This window comes from Oncorhynchus clarkii, chromosome 6 (genome assembly GCF_045791955.1).
Source record: "Oncorhynchus clarkii lewisi isolate Uvic-CL-2024 chromosome 6, UVic_Ocla_1.0, whole genome shotgun sequence".
Classification (NCBI taxonomy): Eukaryota; Metazoa; Chordata; class Actinopteri; order Salmoniformes; family Salmonidae; genus Oncorhynchus; species Oncorhynchus clarkii.
Genome location: NC_092152.1, coordinates 42,491,714 through 42,513,838, shown reverse-complemented (window position 1 = coordinate 42,513,838; position 22,125 = coordinate 42,491,714). Strand labels below are relative to the sequence as shown.

Below are 22,125 nucleotides of genomic sequence, written 5' to 3'. Positions count from 1 at the left end.
AGAGCCCTGCAAAATGACCTCCAGCAGGCCACAAATGTGCATGTGTCTGCTCAAACGGTCAGAAACAGACTCCATGAGGGTGGTATGAGGGCCCAACGTCCACAGGTGGGGGTTGTGCTTACAGCCCAACACCGTGCAGGACGTTTGGCATTTGACAGAGAACACCAAGATTGGCAAATTCGCCACTGGCGCCCTGTGCTCTTCACAGATGAAACAGGTTCACACTGAGCACATGTGGCAGACGTGACAGAGTCTGGAGACGCCGTGGAGAACGTTCTGCTGCCTGCAATATCCTCCAGCATGACCGGTTTGGCGGTGGGTCAGTCTTGGTGTGGGGTGGCATTTCTTCTGGGGGCCGCACAGCCCTCCATGTGCTCGCCAGAGGTAGCCTGACTGCCATTAGGTACCGAGATGAGATCCTCAGACCCCTTGTGAGACCATATGCTGGTGCGGTTGGCCCTGGGTTCCTCCTAATGCAAGACATTGCTAGACCTCATGTGGCTGGAGTGTGTCAGCAGTTCCTGCAAGAGGAAGGCATTGATGCTATGGACTGGCCCGCCCGTTCTCCAGACCTGAATCCAATTGAGCACATCTGGGACATCATGTCTCGCTCCATCCACCAACGCCACGTTGCACCACAGACTGTCCAGGAGTTGGCGGATGCTTTAGTCCAGGTCTGGGAGGAGATCCCTCAGGAGACCATCCCCCACCTCATCAGGAGCATGCCCAGGCGTTGTAGGGAGGTCATACAGGCACGTGGAGGCCACACACACTACTGAGCCTCTTTTTGACTTGTTTTAAGGACATTACATCAAAGTTGGATCAGCCTGTAGTGTGGTTTTCCACTATAATTTTGAGTGTGACTCCAAATCCAGACCTCCATGGTTTGATAAATTTGATTTCCATTGATCATTTTTGTGTGATTTTGTTGTCAGCACATTCAACTATGTAAAGAAAAAATAAGAATATCCAACCAAACAAAACTCTGAGTCGCATATTTCTTGAAAGTTTATCATAGTGTCTGAAATGTCACCCCTACAGTGGCTTGTGAAAGTATTCACCCCCCTTGGCATTTTTCCTATTTTGTTGCCTTACAACCTGGAATTAAAATGTATTTTCTGGGGTTTGTATCATTTGATTTAAACAACATGCCTACCACTTTGTCATACCACAGATTCTCAATTGGATTGAGGACTAGGCCATTCCAATATATTTAAATGTTTCCCCTTAAACCACTCGAGTGTTGCTTTAGCAGTATGCTTGAGGCCATTGTCCTGCTGGAAGGTGAACCTCCGTCCCAGTCTCAAATCTCTGGAAGACTGAAATAGGTTTCCCTCTAAAATTTCCCTGTGTTTTGCGTCGCCCATCATTCCTTCAATTCTGACCAGTTTCCCAGACCCTGCCGATGAAAAACATCTCCACAGCATGATGCTGCCACCACCATGCTTCACATTGGGGATGGTATTCTCGGGGTGATGAGAGGTGATGTGTTTGCGCCAGACATAGCGTTTTCCTTGATGGCCAAAAAGCTACATTTTAGTCTCATCTGATCAGAGTACCTTCTTCCATATGTTTGGGGAGTCTCCCACATGCCTTTTGGTGAACACCAAATGTGTTTGCTTCTTTTTTTCTTTAAGCAATGGCTTTTTACTGGCCACTCTTCCGTAAAGCCCAGCTCTGTGGAGTGTATGGCTTAAAGTGATCCTATGGACAGATACTCCAATCTCCGCTGTGGAGCTTTGCAGCTCCTTCAGGGTTATCTTTGGTCTCTTTGTTGCCTCTCTGATTAATGCCCTCTTTGCCTAGTCCGTGAGTTTTGGTGAGTTTTTGGTTATGTCGATATAGGACTCGTTTTACTGTGGATATAGATACGTTTGTACCTGTTTCCTCCAGCATCTTCACAAGGTCCTTTGCTGTTGTTCTGGGATTGATTTGCACTTTTCACACCAGAGTACGTTCATCTCTAAGAGACAGAACGTGTCTCCTTCCTGAGCGGTATGACAGCTGCGCGGTCCCATGGTGTTTATACTTGCGTACTACTTGTACTACTTGTTTGTACAGATGAACGTGGTACCTCTAGGCGTTTGGAAATTGCTCAAGGATGAACCAGACTTGTGGAGGTCTACATTTTTTTTCTGAGGTCTTGGTTGATTTCTTTTGATTTTCCCATAATGTCATGCATTATGTCAATTAGCCTATCAGACACTTCTAAAGCCGTGACATTTTCTGGAATTTCCCAAGCTGTTTAAAGGCACAGTCAATTTAGTGTATGTTAACTTTGACCCACTGTAATTGTGATACAGTGAATTATAAGTGAAATAATCTGTCTGTGAAACAATTGTTGGAAAAATGACTTGTGTCATGCACAAAGTAGATATCCTAACCGACTTGCCAAAACTATAATTTGCTAACAAGAAATGTGTGGAGGGGTTCAATAACGAGTTTTAATGACTCCAACCCAAGTGTATGTAAACTTAAAATTTCAACTGTATAGACTGAGATCATGTGACAGATCATATGGCACTTAGATTGCATACAGGTGGACTTGATTTAACTAATTATGTGACTTCTGAAGGTATTTGGTTGCACCAGATCTTATTTAGGGGCAAATAATTCACCAATAATTTTGCACGCCCAATTTTTCAGTTTTTGATTTGTTAAAAAAGTTTGAAATATCCAATAAATGTCGTTCCACTTCATGATTGTGTCCCACTTGTTGTTGATTCTTTACAAAAAAATACAGTTTTATATCTTTATGTTTGAAGCCTGAAATGTGGCAAAAGGTCGCAAAGTTCAAGGGGGCCGAATACTTTCGCAAGGCACTGTATATCGTTTAAAGTTATTCTTCCCAATGGCACATGTAACTCTTGCCTGTCCCATTTGATGGCCCTTGATAATGACCCAATTTTAATCTCCAACGTACACAAGTCTCTCACCTGAGCCGTTTGCTCTCTTCACACTCACTCCGCACGCGCCCTCAGCACTCGGACTCAGATAAAAGTGTTAAAAGTCACTGTGCATTGCATGCTTTTGTCACTCTTTCTTCAGCTGGTTAGGGAGGGTTTTGAGGTTCACACACACTGTTTGTGGTCAAATTATTCCTACCATGCATTAAGATACGATCTGACGTCACCTTCCATGATAACCTAAAGAAACAGATCAGACCAACAGTTTAGTTCAATTCATTTCTGTTTCAGGAAATCCAGACAAGCATTGACTATATGTCAAATTATTCATTAACCTTTTCTTAATAACATTATCTAATGAGAAATGTCAAAGCGCATAACAACATACTGTTACTACTAAAACCATTTTCAAAATGAGTTCATACTATCTTATTTTCCTAGCGATCGCTCTGAAGAGTTACCAGATCAGAACGTTATAACCCTAACCCCTTGCAGAAATACCAAGCTCCATAAATCCCAATCTGGTGAAATTTGTATTGAAACAAAAACAAAAAATGTAATCAGCAATTTACATATCACACTCCATTTGGAGTAACTGTCATCCCTTCTTAACATATATCTTTCCTTCTGTATGCAGACTGAACAAAGTACATTTGTAGATTTACCCAAAGACCAGGACCCCAGGAAACTGGTAATGTTCCCCTTCGAAGACATGATTAAAAAAATGTGTTAAATAAAAAATAAACCAATTCAAATAACTAATCAACTTAGAATTACAACTCTTTATAACTCACTAAGGAAATATTAGAATCTCATACAGTAATGGTACAATTTGAATAGATACTGGTGCTTCTCATTAATTTTATAATTAAATCCCACCTGTTCTTGTTATTTCTTGTGAGACAGATAAGGCCTCACCAGAAAGACAGGATACAGGGCATTCAACACCATTAAAATATGTCCTCTCCCTTTTCTTTCCCTGACCTTCCGAAACCATTTAAACATGTTTCAAAGCATTTACATTCTTCTGCATACCCAATTTAAAACTGAAATGAAAAAACCCTATCCAAAATAAATCCCACAGGTTCAACACCACTAACGCATATTCATAACCGGTGAATTGTTTGTGCGTGCTGTTGTGTGTGTGTGTGTGTGTGTGTGTGTGTGGTGAACAATATGACAAAAACAAACAATAATGGCCAGGCCTTATTTAATTTGGTAATTTCTCTTCATCACTGAATCATACCTATACTGAATTATACCTATAAAACTGCCTAATTTCACTAACTGCTCTCACAAGACCATAGCCCCAGGAAACATTTCAGAGAGAGGTAATGAGACACCCTCCTCTTCTGGAAAGGAAAGTGTACATTTCGTTAGCATTCACTATGCTACATCTTAATCAGCAATCCCAAAGTATTATTTATAAACCAAACATGATAATGGTAAATCCACTGTCCTTACTCCAATCATTAAATGTTTGTTTTAATCCACCCCATTCTTTATTTAGCATGTATTACCTTTAACACAATTCACTCCCATATGGTATTATATGATTGGTCCCTCTCTTCCATAACCATGTACAATTATCCTGATATCGTTACTAGACCAATGTCCAATCAACATATGTAATAGCTGTTTCACCTTAGATTGTTCCTGTTAGCCTTTCTAAATGGAATTATTTTTCCTGTTGCAAATGTAGTCAATTTCTCAGCTTAAGGAATCAGTGATATTTGATCCCAGGTATCTAATAAAAAGTTGTTTGAGACATGGCCTCCTATGTCTCCCTTAATTACCATACCTACTGTATTGGACTTCCATCAGTCCTGGAAGCAAGAATCCTACTCAAGACACATCAGACTCCATCAAGTGGAATCAACCCCATCTAAAATAAACAATCCCAGAACCCCTTTCTGGTAATCCTATCAGTTTAACCTGTTGCATTAGTTTAGTAAAATACAAAACTGTTGTTTAACAAATGTAGAACCTTCAAAACGTTGGAGCTGTCTTATCAGCTTAATAGTCAATTCTTATTTAATGCTTTTATCACTAGACACTGTTCCATGTAATGGAAACAGATTATAATTTTGGAATACATGAACTTCCTGCTCAAATTCACTGGTGTTACCCAACTATAAAACCAGGCAACAATAACCAGAAACTGTCAAAGTGTCACGACTTCCGCCGAAGTCGGTCCCTCACCTTGTTTGGGCGGTGTTCGGCGGTCGACGTCACTGGCCTTCTAGCCATCACTGATCCATTTTTCATTTTCCACTGGTTTTGTCTTGTCTTCCTTCACACCTGGTTCATATCCCATCAATTACATGTTGTGTATTTAACCCTCTGTTTCCCCTCATGTCCTTGTCGGAGATTGTTTGTTTGTATGTTCGTGTATTATGTATTGGTGCGTGATGGGTGATTGTACCCACTTTAATTTATCTTATCATTTTGTTTATGAAGTTTTGTTAAGTCTATTAAACGACTCCATTTATATCAAGTTCGCCTGACTTCCCTGCCACCTACACGCACGCGATTACACAAAGAATGTTTCTCATACCTCTACTTCAAATATCCCACTACCTGCTTGCTTTCAACCGCAGCTAATCTTTTTTACAATCTCAAGGCTCAATCCCTCTACTCATCACTTAACCTTGTATTAAAACCTCATCTTTTCAAATTACTAAAATATCACATCATTAGAGTGCTATAAAAACACAAATAACATATTACCATTCACATACTGTCAAACACTCATTACCTTTATATAAATCCTCCTTATCAATATAACTATATTTTTAATCACTAACCTCTGCTTCACACTCATTAAACATGTATTATTTTAAGATGAACTTGTAATGCCCAAATGTAGAAAATACATCAACCAATTTTTTATCAATCCAAACAATTCATCTTCAAAATTCTTACTTTCCAACTGAATAACTCTCCTTTGTTACCTTCCCTAGTCTACATCTCTCCCCTTAAACTCAGAAAGCTCTCCGCAATCTCAACCATTCAATTTTTCTTTAATTATAGTCAGAACAACATAACTTCTACTTTTCACAGGGAGGCCACTTGAATTACTCTTATCTCTTCCTCGCTTCTGTCACTTCAATAAATATTTTTTTAGAATAAAATGAAATAAAGTCTCACGAGTTCAAAACTACTAGGGTTTTCTTCTCGAGTCGCATGGTTCTCAAAACCCCCAAATATGTTCTCTTGTTTCGCCGGTTGTACTCTACCATAGCTATAATTCCTTGTGTCCCTGCTCTACCACATAGTTTACTAATGTGGCAATGTTTGGCATGTGAGTTTCTTCGTCTTTTAACGCCAATAACAAGTACACTACCTTACATATTGTATCAACAGAGAACCCCCAAATGTACACCCTTTAGCTCTTGTTTGAATGCGGCGTGATACAAAGTATGACTATTTTTAAATATCATTCGTGCTCTCGCCCATATACACTGCCAATTTGAATATGTTACCTAATATCCACTGTCCTTGATTCTCACAAGGATTATTCAACCCCAAAAGCCGCTAATGAACGGGGTTGATCCAAACGTTGATTCATAATGCCCAATACTTTTTTTCCCCACAAGGCGGTCAAGTACCCAAGCTAACTGGCTAAAGTTTGTTAAAAAAGTTGGTGACTAACTGTGCTTCTGGCAATAATTCAATTATGTCATTTCCCTGACGTTTACTAACACCGGCCATGTTCAACCCATCAGTTATTCTGCACTCTGGTACATTCAAACTAGAACTTTGAAATCCGAACAAAATAGCCTGAGCGATTCTACCAAGTACCCCATTCAACAGTATCCATACTCAAATAGTGTGGTTCATGCGATTACGCTGATAGAATGCTAACATCAATACACTGGTATATTGAGCTTTTGATTTTGGTTTTATGTGATTGTGCCAATTCAAAATTGCCTCCCTGAATTCTTTATTTGATTTGAATTCTCCGTTAGCAGGGTAATGTTGGCCAATATTATCCAGTTTGCTCAATTCTTCCCATAGTCGAGTTCAATTGGTAGAATTTTCGTGCGCTTCTTTCAGCGACATGGTTTTATTAAAATCCTCTAGCTTCATATTACGGAGAGAAACAGGGCCGTTTGTCAACACATGAATAATTATTATTCCCAAACCTCTCCCTACTGTGTCTAGGGTGTTTTAGATTTCTTCACTCCCTTCTATATTACATACCTTTATTAACTAGTTTCCAAGCCTCTCCCTATTTTCCTGTGATATCCGTATTTATTCTTTGCTCCCTAGTTTTGTTTTATTGTGCTATTCACTTTATTAAAACCACTTTCTTTCTCTTGTTCTTAGATTTCTCTCTACTCGTCCAGGGCTAAATCTTTTTAACGGTCTGTTAAAGCCCTGAACGACTTGACCACACCCTATTCCCTCCTATGTATGTCCACGTTTGTAACGGTTTTCCTCCTCTTCGGAGGAGGAGTAGGAAGGATCGGACCAATATGCAGCGTGGTACGTGTCCATGTTAATATTTATTTAAACTGAACACAAAACAAAATAACAAGAGAACTAACGAAAACGAAACAGTTCTGTCTGGTGCAGACACAGAGACAGAAAACAACTACCCACAACCAATAGTGGGAAAACAGGCTGCCTAAGTATGGTTCTCAATCAGAGACAACGATTGACAGCTGCCTCTGATTGGGAACCATACCAGGCCAAAACCAGAAATAGAAAACATAGAACAAAAACATAGAATGCCCACCCCAACTCACGCCCTGACCAAACTAAAATAGAAACATAAAAAAGGACGTGTTTCTCTGATTCTTGTACATGGTCTATTGGTTATTGCCCCGTCTCTAGTTTTTTAAAATAATTGTTCTCTCTTTTTGAGTATATTCTTACTTCAAATATTCCAATTTCTATATTTCTCTGAACTCTATATTCTTCTACCTTGCAACACAGTATGCAATTTTCAATGGCCTTACGGGCAATCGCTGATGTCGTCTTGACATTTATTACTATTTCACTATAATGTTCATGTATTTTTTATTTATTTATCCTAACTATTCAAACTTCTAGTATCATATTACTTCAATGGTTATTCATGTACCATTCACACTCCCCTCCTTTAGTGCGGGACTGGGTGCATCCTCCCTACCAGGTCATTCTTTTAGCAACGTTTCGGGAGAGGTGCGTAGCCCTTTCCCCACCAACAGCAGAGAACTTTTACACTCACTTTCACACTCTCTCACGCTTTTCTAAGCAACCTGAAAATTCAGCATTTTTCTGATTCACTTCCTCGACACAGAAAAGGCAGTATTCCAAGCAGTCCCCATTGATCGATTCATATCCTCAATGCAATAGGCGGTATCACAGGATTTCTACCCATCCAAGCAGTCCTTATCATTTGACTTCCTCAACACGATAAGCGGTATCACAGGATTTCTACCCATCCAAGCAGTCCTTATCGATTGACTTCCTCAACACGATAAGCGGTATCACAGGATTTCTACCCATCCAAGCAGTCGTTATCGATTGACTTCCTCAACACGATAAGCGGTATCACATGATTTCTATTTCATTTTATTTGACCATGCAGATGGACTGTTGCCACTCCAAACTCGATCAAACAGAACAGTCAACAGGGCAGACAGACAACAGCCAACCTGAACGAGACTGAACACACCCACCCCAGATGAGCAACTGAGCGAGCTGGATGAATTGAATTGGCTGACTCGGACTGATTGAATAAGATGAATGGGCTGTGTTTTGTACGCAAACTCAAACATGTCTAAAACAAATAAGTCCAGCCAAACTGAATCAGACAACACAGTCACAACTCAAACAGATTGAACAAACTGGTCAGATGTACCGCCCGAACAAATTAGTGAATAACCCCACTCAACTGAGCCAGTCAAGCCAGATGAAGCACACAACTCTCCCTCCGTAGTGGTCACACACCAATGAATATACTCTATTTTCACTGTTGCAACCCTCAAAGCGTTTTATCCCGTCATAATTTTGCATGCATTTCATTTGAACTCAAAAGCTCCCAATATATCTTTGGTTTGGCAAATTTGGAGAGACCCACTTTGTGACCTACCGCTGAGGCAGGTTTCTGGAGCGGACCACACAATCTCTATACTATAGACACAAACTAAGCTTACCTTGTTTTTCAAGTGGCCTCTTATTTGTGCAGTTTATCCAAGAGTCTGCAGCTGCAGATTTTCACTGTCTCTGGTCCCTTTTTGCCACTCCTAGCAAGCTCACCATTTATGTTGTGGAACTATTCAGTCAAAAACATGTCTCAAATACCGGAGCCTGTGAGTTCAAATAGACTTTTATTACAAAGTAATATAAGCCGAGCTGGTTCATGAAAACAACTAACTTTCCAGCCTTGGCAACCACTTTTTATACAGATTTCATCCTTACGTCACACACATAGTAACTCCTCTTTTTTAAATAATTCATCCCCTCTGGCATTTAGCCACCATTATCTTTTTGCCTTTAACTAATTTTAGTTTTATTTCATATTTGGGCATAGAAACATTAGAGCCATAGCAATGGTACAAAAATAAACAGACGTGTCCACTCCCGAGACAGGTGCATGTCCAATGGTGCCCAATGAGCTAGCCACACAAACAGAGCGCACCTATTCTGTTGATCACTCCAAGATGAATAATGTTCCAGAAAATTCCCAATAGGCGTAATCATAGCAACAGTAAATATTAGGCCATAGCAACGGTACAAAAATAAACAGACATGTCCACTCCCCAGACAGGTGCATGTCCAATGGTGCCCAATGAGCTAGCCACACATACAGAGCGCACCTATTCTGTTGACCACTCCAAGATGTACAGTTGAAGTCGGAAGTTCACATACACTTAGGTTGGAGTCATTAAAAGTCATTATTCAACCACTCCACAATTGTCTTGTTAATTAACAAACTATAGTTTTGGAAAGTCGGTTAGGACATCTACTTTGTGCATGACACAAGTAATTTCTCCAACAATTGTTTACAGACAGATTATTTCACTGTATCACAATTCCTGTGGGTCAGAAGTTTACATACACTAACTTGACTGTGCCTTTAAACAGCTTGGAAAATTCCAGAAAATGATGTCATGGCTTTAGAAGCTTCTGATAGGCTAATTGACATAATTTGTGTATTTCAAGGCCTACCTTCAAACTCAGTGCCTCTTCGCTTCACATCATGGGAAAATCTAAAGAAATCAGCTAAGACCTCAGAAAAATATTGTAGACGTCCACAAGTCTGGTTCATCCTTGGGAGCAATTTCCAAAAGCCTGAAGGTACCACGTTCATCTGTACAAACAACAGTACACAAGTATAAGCACCATGGGACCACGCAGCCATCAGGAAGGAGACGCATTCTGTCTCCTAGAGATGAAAATACTTTGGTGTGAAAAGTGCAAATCAATCCCAGAACAACAGCAAAGGACCTTGTGAAGATGATGGAGGAAACAGGTACAAAAGTGTCTATATCCACAGTAAAACGAGTCCTATATCGACATGACCTGAAAGGCCACTCAGCAAGGAAGAAGCCACTGCTCCAAAACCGCCATAAAAAAGCCAGACTACATTTTGCAACTGCACATGTGGACAAATATCATACTTTTTGGAGAAATGTCCTCTGGTCTGATGAAACAAAAATATAACTGTTTGGCCATAATGACCATTGTTATGTTTGGAGGAAAAAGGAGAGGCTTGCAAGCCGAAGAACCCCATCCCAACCGTGAAGCACGGGGGTGGCAGCATCATGTTGTGGGGGTGCTTTGCTGCAGGAGGGACTGGTGCACTTCAAAAAATACATGGCATCATGAGGCAGGAAAATTATGTGGATATATTGGAGCATCATCTCAAGACATCAGTCATGAAGTTGAAGCTTGATCGCAAATGGATCTTCCAAATGGACAATGACCCAAGCATACTTCCAAAGTTGTGGCAAAATGGCTTAAGGACAACAAAGTCAAGGTATTGGAGTGGCCATCACAATGCTCTGACCTCAATCCTATAGAACTGAAAAAGTGTGTGCGAGCAAGGAAGCCTACAATCCTGACTCAGTTACACCAGCTCTGTCAGGAGGAGTGGGCTAAAATTCACCCAACTTATTATGGGAAGCTTGGGGAAGGCTACCTGAAACATTTGACCCAAGTTAAACAATTTAAAGGCAATGCTACCAAATACTAATTGAGTTTATGGAAACTTCTGACCGACTGGGAATGAGATGAAAGAAATAAAAGCTGAAATAAATCACTCTACAATTATTCTGACATTTCACATTCTTAAAATAAAGTGATCCTAATTGACCAAGGACATGGAATTTTTACTAGGATTAAATGTCAGGAATTGTGAAAAACTGAGTTTAAATGTAGTTGGCTGAGGTGTATGTAAATTTCCAACTTCAACTGTATAATGGGCACACATGTTCTAGAAAATTCCCAATAGGTGTAACCATAGCAACAGTAAATATTAGGCCATAGCAATGGTACAAAAATTACCAGACATGCCCACTCCCCAGACAGGTGCATGTCTAATGGTGTCTATTGACCTAGACACACATGTAGAGTGCACTTATCCTGCTGACTACTACGAAATGTATATGGAGGCACATATGTTCTAGAAAATGTCCAATGTCAACTGCAAAACGTACAGAATCCTGTAGCATGGGTACTGACCAAGACCAGACGAAGAGCATACATTACACCGGTTTTAAGGTCTCTGCACTGGCTGCCTGTGAGTTTAATTTAAAGATTTTTCAATTGGTTTTTAAATCCATGTTACACATGCTTTTAAGTTATGTACCTACTGTTGTAGGTCCCCAGTCGGTCCCTCTGGTACTGGCCTTTTAACTATCCCAATTAAAGCCTCGGACCAAGAGGCATGGGAGGCAGCCTTTAGTTACTATGCCCCCAGCCTCTGGAATAGCCTGCCAGAGAACCTGAGGGGGGCCGAAACCGTGGACATATTTCAAAGAGATCTTAAAACACACATTTTATCTTTGCTTTTCTTCAGGTTGTTTTTTAGTTGTTCAGTTTTTATTGTTATTCTTTTGTTTTTTTTATCCTCTTGTTTGTTGTGTGGTAAATATTTCAGTTTTTATTTTCATTGTATTTATTTGTTTGTTTTTTTAACCTGTGAAGCACATTATATTGCATTCCTTGTCTGAAATGTGCTGTATAAATAAAGCTTGATTTGATAGGCACGTGGATTCAACAGTGTGGTCTGGGTGAAGAAACCTATGAGCTCTCTTTAGCACTGTACCATGAAAGAACAGAGGATGAGCAACTCCAATTTACATATAACTCGCTTCCGGATGACTCTATTCATCCACAATAAAATACAAATACAGTACAGCCACAAATAACAGTATAGCAGAAAAGTGTTTTCAATATTCTCCAGAACTATTTTTCTAGGAAGAAAAACAGATAGATGCACTCAGAAAGATAAAAGCAGACAATCTGCCACTCTCAGATACACATCTCTCTCTCTCTCTCTCTCTCGAGTGTGCTCACTTTCTGTCTCTGCCCTCTCTCTCTCTTGCTTTCTGTCTCTGACAGCCATCCTGTAGAGAGGGACAGCTTGGTGCCTCCAGGGAGATCCTTATCACCACATGATCTCCCTGCCCCCTCAGACTGTGTTGTATAGCGAGGCATGTACTTTGTGTGTGTTTGTGTTTGTTTGAGTGTGTGTACTAGTGTGTGTACTAGTGTGTGTGTGTGTGTGTGTGTGTGTGTGTGTGTGTGTGTGTGTGTGTGTGTGTGTGTGTGTGTGTGTGTGTGTGTGTGTGTGTGTGTGTGTGTGTGTGTGTGTGTGTGTGTGTTTGGCCCTGTGTGTGTAACCTTGTGTGTTTGTCTATGTCTGTGTCAGTGTGTGTCCCTGTGTGTTTCTGTCATAGTTCCGTCAGTGCATATGAGTCAGAGGACAGTCACTCAGAGAGCTGCCTCCAGCCCATAAAGAAGGGGAATGATGTGGCTGCTGCTAGACACTCCACTGTTTTCAAACAGAACATAATGAAATCAATGACGGGGGCATGACGATGGTAAACACAGCGATTCATCCTGAGAGGACAATGAAACACTGCGTCTACATCTCCAATTTGTCTGAAAACATCCGTATCTTGTATAATGGTGGAGCCTTTGCGTACGTAATCAGCTAGGACGATGTGAGGGGTATATTCGGCCGTGACACAAAGTGGAATGTGGAATGAGTGTGTAAGCCACAGAAGATCAACGCGTCATGACTGAAGTTAGCAAACAATCCACAATCCACCCCTGTCCTCTTCTTCCCTCCCCATCTTCTACTACTCACTCTCCTGTGTGCGTGTCATTTATTGCGTGTTTGCTGTATGTTCTCATGTTGTTGTGGTTACTTAGTCTCACATCCCCAAATGAAATTGCCCTTTGGGATGAATTCAATTGAATCCCCTCCCTCTCCTCCATGCAGGTCCTGAAGGGCTGTAAAAAGCTAGCCATGTCAGTGTGTTCTGTGGGCCGTATCCCTGGCGGTTATATCACCAACCACATCTACACCTGGGTGGACCCTCAGGGCCGCAGTGTCTCCCCTCCCTCCGACCTGGAGAAGCAGGAGCAGCACAGCACCCTGGGACGGCAGGACAGCCAGAGACGTGGACACACACAGGAGAGGGCTGAGAAGACGGTGAGTCTGATATTGGACCGTTGGTTGTCATACTTTTTGAATTCTCAGCAAGGTTCAAACAATTTCTCTATCCATCAACACATTCTGTTGCCGGGGAAGCGGAGCTGCGTTGGTAGAGAATTTTTGGTAGGTCCGTGGTCGGGCTGCTCCGGACAGCCATGTAGGTTTGCTATTACAAGGAATCAAATGCTAACTACTTGATCTGTGTCTTGACATTTTAAATATACACGATAAAGAATGCCCTTGCCAGCAACCATGCTATACAAATTAGTGTATATAGAGGTGCAGAGGTAACATCAATTCCCACAAAGAAGGCTAGGTGCCCAGCAAAGGAAGAGTCCCAAAGTAAAGACCTGACTCTCTATTGGAAGAGATTCATGTCCCCTGACTCCACCTAAAGACACGGTCTGCTTCCCAAATGGCAGCCTATTCCCTATGTAGTGCCCTATGTTCAAAAGTAGTGCAGTACAAAGGGAATAGAGTGCCATTTTAGCAACACGTCATACCCTGCCTGGGGCCTGGGCTGAGATATCAGTGGTAACAATGTCTCAGCCCCACATCCAGAGAAACTATATCACTGTCAACAGTAATGACATAAAACATCTCACGACATTCGAGTCTCATCCAAATGCAGCGAAAAAATACGCCATTTTCTGTAGGATTAAGCCTGCCCAGTATTCCCACAGTTTATTTTAGTGAATGTAAATCTGTTTGGATGTGTTTGGCCATCATCAAAGTTTCCATCTAAATCTGCAGCGCTGTGCAAAACGGTGTATCGTACCCCTGCCCACCCCGCCTGGTCTGTGGAGCTGACGATGCAGTTTCACATCAATATATGAGAGAGGTGGACAAACACTGGAGAAAGGAGAACACAGGCTACAGCCCAAATGGCACCCTATTCACTATAAAGGGCACTAATTTGGACTAGGGCTCACGTGAATAGGGTGCCATTTGGGATGTAGTCTGGATGCTCAGAGGGGAGCTCCACATCGATTTCTCCCTGGCCCATGGAACTGTCCCATCAGACTACAAAACAAATGCAGTCACCCCCATACTAAAGAAGCCCGGACTAGATACCTCCATCCTCAATAACTACCTCCCCATCTCCAACCCCTCCCTCTGCAACTGGATCTGGACTTCCTGACAGGCAGCCCCCAGGTGAGGGTAGGTAACAACACATCTGCCACGCTGACCATCAGCATGTGGGCCCCTCAGGGGTGCGTGCTTGGTCCCCTTCTGATCTCCCTCTTCAACCACGACTGTGTGGCAGCGGGCGACTCCAACACCATCACTAAGTTTGCAGACAACACAATGGTATTTGCCCCCTTTCAAATTTTCTGTACTTTTGCATATTTTTGATACTGAATCAGATCATTAACCAAAACCTAATATTAGATAAAGTGAACCTTTCTTTAACTTGGCAAGTCAGTTAAGAACAAATTCTTATTTACAATGACGGCCTACCAGGGAACAGTGGGTTATCTGCCTTGTTCTCAGGCAGAACGACAGATTTTTATCTTGTCAGCGCGGGGATTTGATCCAGCAACCTTTTGGTTACTGTCCCAACGCGCTAACCACTAGGTTACCTGACACCCCAAAGGTTCTTACTGTGGAATGCAGTGTTTGGTTTTCGCCAGGCATAATGGGACCCATGTCATCCAAAAATATATACTTTTGAATCATCATCATCATTCTTCCAAGAGTCTTGATGATCATCCAGGTGCTTCCAGATGCTTTTTTGCCAAACTTGAGTCAACTTTTTCGATGACATGGGTCCCATTATGCCTGGCGAAAACCAAACACTGTAAACTTAGGTTCCCTTTATCTAATATTAGGTTTTGGTTGAAGATCTGATAACATTCAGTATCAAAAATATGCAAAAATAAGGGCCTCCCGGGTGGCGCAGTGGTCTAAGGCACTGTATCACAGTGCTAGCTGTGCCACCAGATATTCTGGGTTCGCGACCGGGAGGCTGCACACAATTGGCCCAGCGTCGTCCGGGTTAGGGAGGGGTTGGCCGGCAGGGATATCCTTGTCTCATCGCGCACTAGCGACTCCTGTGGCGGGCTGGGCGCAGTGCACGCTGACCAGGTGTACGCTGTTTCCTCCGACACATTGGTGCGGCTGGCTTCTGGGTTGGATGGGCATTGTGTCAAGAAGCAGTACAGCTTGGTTGGGTTGTGTTTCGGAGGACGCATGGCTCTCGACCTTCACCTCATTGCAGCGATGAGACAAGACTGTAACTACTACCAATTGGATACCATGGGGTGTGTAAAAAAATATTTGCAAAAATAGAGAAAATCAGAAAGGGTGCAAATATTTTTTCGCGGCACTGTACACATCTACCTCAATTACCTCATACCCAATTACCTCATGCACATCAACTCAGTACTGGTACCCAATGTATATATAGCCAAGTTATCGTTCGTTACTCAATGTGTAACGATAACTTCCTCAAGCTAAAGAATTTCCTTCTATTGTTTATTAGTAAGGATTTCAGTCTAGTCTACACCTTTTTAGTGTGTTAGTCTACACCTTTTTACAAAGCATGCGAAGCATGTGACAAAAACAATTTGATTTGATTTTAACTACAAACCCACCTCCTGAACAATAACATATTTGAGTCTCTCCAGTCTGGTTTCCATCTCATCCACAGTACTGAAATTGCCCTCCTCAAAGTCCTCAACGACCTCCTAACCTCTACTGATACTGGTGCCCTCAACATCCTGCTTCTCCGCCACCTGAGTGCCGCCTTTTACGTGGTGAGCCATCCTGCTCAGGGTCTGGGTGTTGGGGCACCGCACTCTCATGGCTACAATCACATCGTACCAACCGGGCCCACTACATTGCCCTCAATGGCCATACTTCTGACTCTGCTACTGTCACACAGGGTGTCCCCCAGGACTCTGTGCTGGGCCTCTTACTCTTCTCATCAACATCCTCCCCCTGGGTCAGATCCTCTGCCACTTCAACCTCGACTTCCACAGTTACGCTGACAACTCCCAGATATACCTCAGCACCAAATCCCTCCTCGACCCACCACTGACCCACATTGAATCATGCCTCTCTGCAATAAAAACCTAGATGCAACACAACTTCCTCAAGCTAAAGAATTACAAACCTGAACTCTTCCTATTAGGCACCAAAACCACACTCAGAAAAGTTAGCAACCTCCCCCTCAAAATCGATAACACCACGCACCAACCTTGGAGTCATCCTGGCCTCCACCCTCTCCTTCGACCACCACATCCGACAGACTGTCAAATCCACATCCGCAATATTTCCAAAGTCAGGTCCTCCCTCTCCCGTCCTGCTGCTGAAACCCTCATCCATCACCTACCGTCTCAACTACTGCAACTGACTACTCTCCGGCATCAATGCAAGCTCCCTCCATAAGCTCCAAATGGTTCAGAACTCTGTGGCCCGACTCCTCACCCACACTAAGTCCTGGCAGCACATCATCCCTGTCCTCCGTGAACTCCACTGGCTCCTTGTCTCCCAACGCATTAACTACAAGATCCTCCTTATGAACAACAAAGCCCTTCACCACCTTATCACCCTTACCTTTCCGACCTCCTTCTCCCCTACCAACCCACACACTCACTACATTCCACCACAGCAGGCCACCTTGCCCCCCCCCCCCACACACACACACACCCACCCTCTCTCCCACATGCACTCTCTCTCATACACACATGCAACACCTTCTCGCTCGCTCACTCATACACTGACACATCACACTCTTTTCCCTTCTTTAAGCCCCTCCCAATTCTCTTTGTTTAATGTTTTTGTCTCTTCCTTCTGTTAGTCTGGTGTTGTCTTGTTATGATCTCTGTTGTTTTGTTTAGTTTCTACAATTGTCAAGTGACTTTGGATCATTGAAAGGTGCTATACTGTATAAGTTCCATGTATTATTGTTAGTCTTGTTATTATTATTATTAAATTATAATCACTGATCACTGTCACTTCCAGGAAGTCTGGGGCCATATGTATCAATCAACTCACAATAGGAGTGCTGATCAAGGATTTGCCTTTTAGTGTAAAGAGTCCGTGTGTAGCGGGTTGGACGAAGTCAGGCGCAGGACACAGAACTGAGTAAAAACGTAACTTTACTCGAAATATACCAACAATAAATTCCCCACTGGGAAACACACCAGCTCACAGAAGTACTGACCACTTCACAACGAATAAACACTCACAACAACCATGGGCAAAACAGAGGTTAAATAATGAACATGTAATTGGGGAATTGAAACCAGGTGTGTAAAACAAGACAAAACAAAAGGAAAATGAAAAGTGGATCGGCAATGGCTAGAAGACCGGTGACGTCGTCCGCCGAACACCGCCCGAGCAAGGAGAGGGACCGACTTCGGCGGAAGTCGTGACATTTAGATCATAATGAATAAGATTATATAGACAGGGAAGACCTGATCCTAGATCTGCACACTTTATGAACACGACCACTGATCCCTGTCCTCTCTGTCTGTGTCTCCCTGCAGATCACCCTAAACTTGAACGATGGTCTCTCTCTGGGCCTGATGATCAGAGGAGGGGCAGAGTACGGCCTGGGCATATACATTACCGGAGTGGACCCAGGCTCAGCCGCAGACCACGGTGGACTCAAGGTATTTACAGACCATTACCATACACATCCTATGGAAATTGTTTCACCTCACCACAGTGAAAAGGTTCTGACGCAGCAAAGCAGTGGGGGAAAGAGTCTGCTATGGTCTGTGTTGCTGATTCGAAACATGGCAGCCGCTTTTTACTCGACTAAAGACATCAATTCTATGTACAAAACATAGTTCATTGCACTCTATTTTCAACTTCAGTCTGCCGTGTTTTCAGGTCAGATTTCTGAGGCAGGAATACAGTGGCAAGGAAAAGTATGAATCCAATTAGATCTGATCTTCATCTAAGTCACAACAACAGACAAACACAGTCTGCTTAAACTAATAACACACAAATTATTATATTTTTCTTGTCTATATTGAATACATAATTTAAACATTGACAGTGTAGGTTGGAAAAGTGTGTGAACCCCTAGGTTAATGACTTCTCCAAAAGCTAATTTGAATCAGGAGTCAGCTAACCTGGAGTACAATCGTAGAGCTGCCCTGCCCTATAAAAAACACTCACAAAATGTGAGTTTACTATTCACAAGAAGCATTGCCTGATGTGAACCATGCCTCGAACAAAGGGGATCTCAGAAGACACAAGATTAAGAATTGTTTCCTTGCATAAAGCTGGAAAGGGTTACAAAAGTATCTCTAAAAGCCTTGATGTTCATCAGTCAATAAGATAAATTGTCTATAAATGGAGAAAGTTCAGCACTTTTGCTACTCTCCCTAGGAGTGGCCGTCCTGCAAAGATGACTGCAAGAGCACAGGGCAGAATGCTCAATGAGGTTGAGAAGAATCCTAGAGTGTCAGCTAAAGACTTACAGAAATCTCTGGAAGATGCTAACATCTCTGTTGACGAGTCTACGATACCTAAAACACTAAACCAGAATGGTGTTTATGGGAGGACACCACAGAAGAAGCCAGTGCTATCCAAAAAAAACATTGCTGCACGTCTGAAGTTGCACGTCTGAGCATCTGGATGTTCCACAGCGCTACTGGCAAAATATTCTGTGGACAGATTAAACTAAAGTTGAGTTGTTTGGAAGGAACACACAACTCTATGTTTGGAGAAAAAAAGGCACCGCACAGCACACCAACATCAAACTTCATCCCAAATGTAAAGTATGGTGAAGGGAGCATCATGGTTTGGAACTGCTTTGCTGCCTCAGGGCCTGGACAGCTTGCTATCATCGACGGAAAAATGATTTCCCAAGTTTATCAAGACATTTTGCAGGAGAATGTAAGGCTATCTGTTTGCCAATTGAAACTCAACAGAAGTTGGGTGATGCAACAGAACAACGACCCAAAACACAGAAGTAAATCAACAACAGAATGGCTTCAACAGAAGAAAATACGCCATCTGGAGTGGCCCAGTCTGAGTCCTGACCTCAACCCGATTGAGATGCTGTGGCATGACATCAAGAGAGCGGTTCACACCAGACATCCCAAGAATATTGCTGAACTGAAACAGTTTTGTAAAGCGGAATGGTCCAATATTCCTCCTGACCAAATGTTTGGTTGAGGTTATTGCTGCCAAAGGAGGGTCAACCAGTTATTAAATCCAAGGGTTTACATACTTTTCCCACCCTGCACTGTGAATGTTTACACGGTGTGTTAAATAAAGACATGAAAACGTGTAATTGTTTGTGTGTTATTACTTTAAGCAGACTGTGTTTGTCTATTGTTTCACATTTTATGACCAATTTATATAGAAGTCCAGGTAATTCCAATTGGTTCACATACTTTTTCTTGCCACTGTATAGATCAGTGTGCCTGTAAACAGTATGACTGGCATCATAGCATTATGGCATGGCTGGGCTTGGGAAGATATCTGGCACACATCTGTCTCTGTTTCTCACTGCATCCCCTCTGTCAGCCCAGTTCCAACATGTCCATCTCCCTCTTTGGAAAAAATCTTCTTCCATAAAGAGGACTATAAAAAAAACTCAGAAAGCCACACTAAATCCAAGCCTGGACTCTTGATTAAATAACAGGCGCTTGACATTTTGGCAGCATTTCTTTGACAGAAAGCACTGTGCTGCCTTGTGTTTTCTAGCTGACTGTGGCAGGGGGAGGCAGGGACAGAGGCCAGGCACGCTATCAGCTGAGTGTTAGGGCTCTGCGGCCAATCATATAAATAGCATAACTAGAATGGGAATAAAAATATCTGACTATGGCAATTTAACTGGTAAACTCATGCCAGCACTCAAAATGGCCATCAGTTCACCCATTAACGGAGACCTGTTCTACTCATTCTAGTTCTGTGGGGCTGATGGTACTCTAGCCACTGGGATGACAACCTGCATGGACTAAAGGTTTTCCAGAAATCCTGGTTGGAAGATTCCAGATTCCCTGGTTATTCCCTCCTGATTCCCGGAATCTTCCAACTGGGATTTCTGGAGAACCTTTTCATTTTGGAAAAGTTACAGGTTATTTTTCTTTCTCTATTCTACTACAAGCCTCTCAGATATTTTGATTTAAAAAAATATATATATATTCTGCCTCAGTTTTGGTAATTGTACTCCACAGTGTATTCAGAGATCCATAAGAACTAGACTGTTTTCCAGTGTAATGCTCTGTCGGAGTTGTGTTGTGGGTCTACATCCATGGCAGTCTGGCAGAGTGAGTGATATTGCCATTAGAGGAGGAGCAGTAGGAAAGTAAAGAGGCTGTCTGTTCTCCTCGGGAGGCCATCTCTGTCTGTCTCGCCTACCCCCATTTACCTCCCCTCCCTCTCTCATTCTCTCTATTCTCCTTTCCCTCTCTTATGTCCTCTTTCTTCCCCTCTACCGCTCTCTTACTTCAGCCTGTTAAACACTGACCCGAGGCCTGTCTGTCTGCTACCTCTGGCAGATATCAATGGGAAACAGCTAGATATCAAACTATTGTTTCTTTTTAGTATGCAGTTTGCACCTGCATCATCGCCAGGTGTATAAATGATTACTTACCACAAAGGCTGTACGTGATTGCAGACATTATTGTGGCGATGTTAATGTTCTATACAACCTGTTTATATATGGATGAAGTTATGTATAGCCCTGTGAATTATGGAGTAAAAAAAATATGTTTGAGAACAGGGACATTCAATGTTAGCCTGGTCAAGCAGTGAAACAGAATGTGAGCTATCAAGTTCTGGCTGATTTCATGAAGCTAATTCAATGTTGCTCTTTGGATTCAAGGCATTTTCTGAAGTTATTTGACAGAAGCTATGAGAAACAAAATGCCTCCTCTTCTTTTCTCTCCTCTGACAGTGGATAAACTAAACTCCTCTAAATGCATCTTATTAGTCATCCTGTCACTGAGGAGCAATAAGACACCGTCCGTCAGCCAGGTGTCAGCCCCATAACGAGGGCCTCTATCAAGCCAGTCTGGATACAGCTGTTGTCTAACGGGCGATGTGACAGATGATCGTGTGCCTGTCCCATCTGTGTTCAATGACGTGGGATTTAATTAGTGTCACTCCCCCAGGGGATCGGACGCTGTCTTATCCAGCCCACAGCCATGCCTTTTATTTTATTTTAACAGGCCAGCCCACTGGCTCACTATACTTTCCCCCCTACTTTTGAACAGAGCCCTATGGGGATGGGGTGCCACTTGGAACCATTATTTATTTAAGACGAAAAATGAAGGCAAGGAACGTTGAACAAGACCTGTGCCATTTCAAAAGTCTCTGTTCCTATTGGAATTTGTGCATGTTTAGAGCGCCACCATTAGGTAACAGGTAGTTTTTTTATTTTGTTTTTTCCCCAAATTGTTGTTTTTCTTAATTTTTTTGAAAATCTTTTTGGTGACATATTTGAGCTCAACCTAAACTTACAAATCTCTTATTCCTTAAATGGGGACAATAAAAAATAAAAAATACATTTCAGGGCCTGTTTTATCTCAGGCTCTGTAGTTGTTTCTGACACCTTTATCAGCATCCCACAGTTCTTACCTG

At 42.3% G+C, this 22,125-nt stretch overlaps 1 protein-coding gene across 1 annotated transcript in view; it reads left to right on the top strand.

The window, feature by feature from the left end:
* LOC139412090 (whirlin-like) overlaps nt 1-22,125 on the top strand; it is an 87,320-nt gene that overhangs the window by 28,277 nt on the left and 36,918 nt on the right. The window contains exons 2-3 of the mRNA XM_071158885.1: nt 13,354-13,566; nt 18,066-18,191. Coding sequence (XP_071014986.1) covers nt 13,354-13,566; nt 18,066-18,191 — 339 coding nt within the window. The remainder of the gene's footprint in view (nt 1-13,353; nt 13,567-18,065; nt 18,192-22,125) is intronic.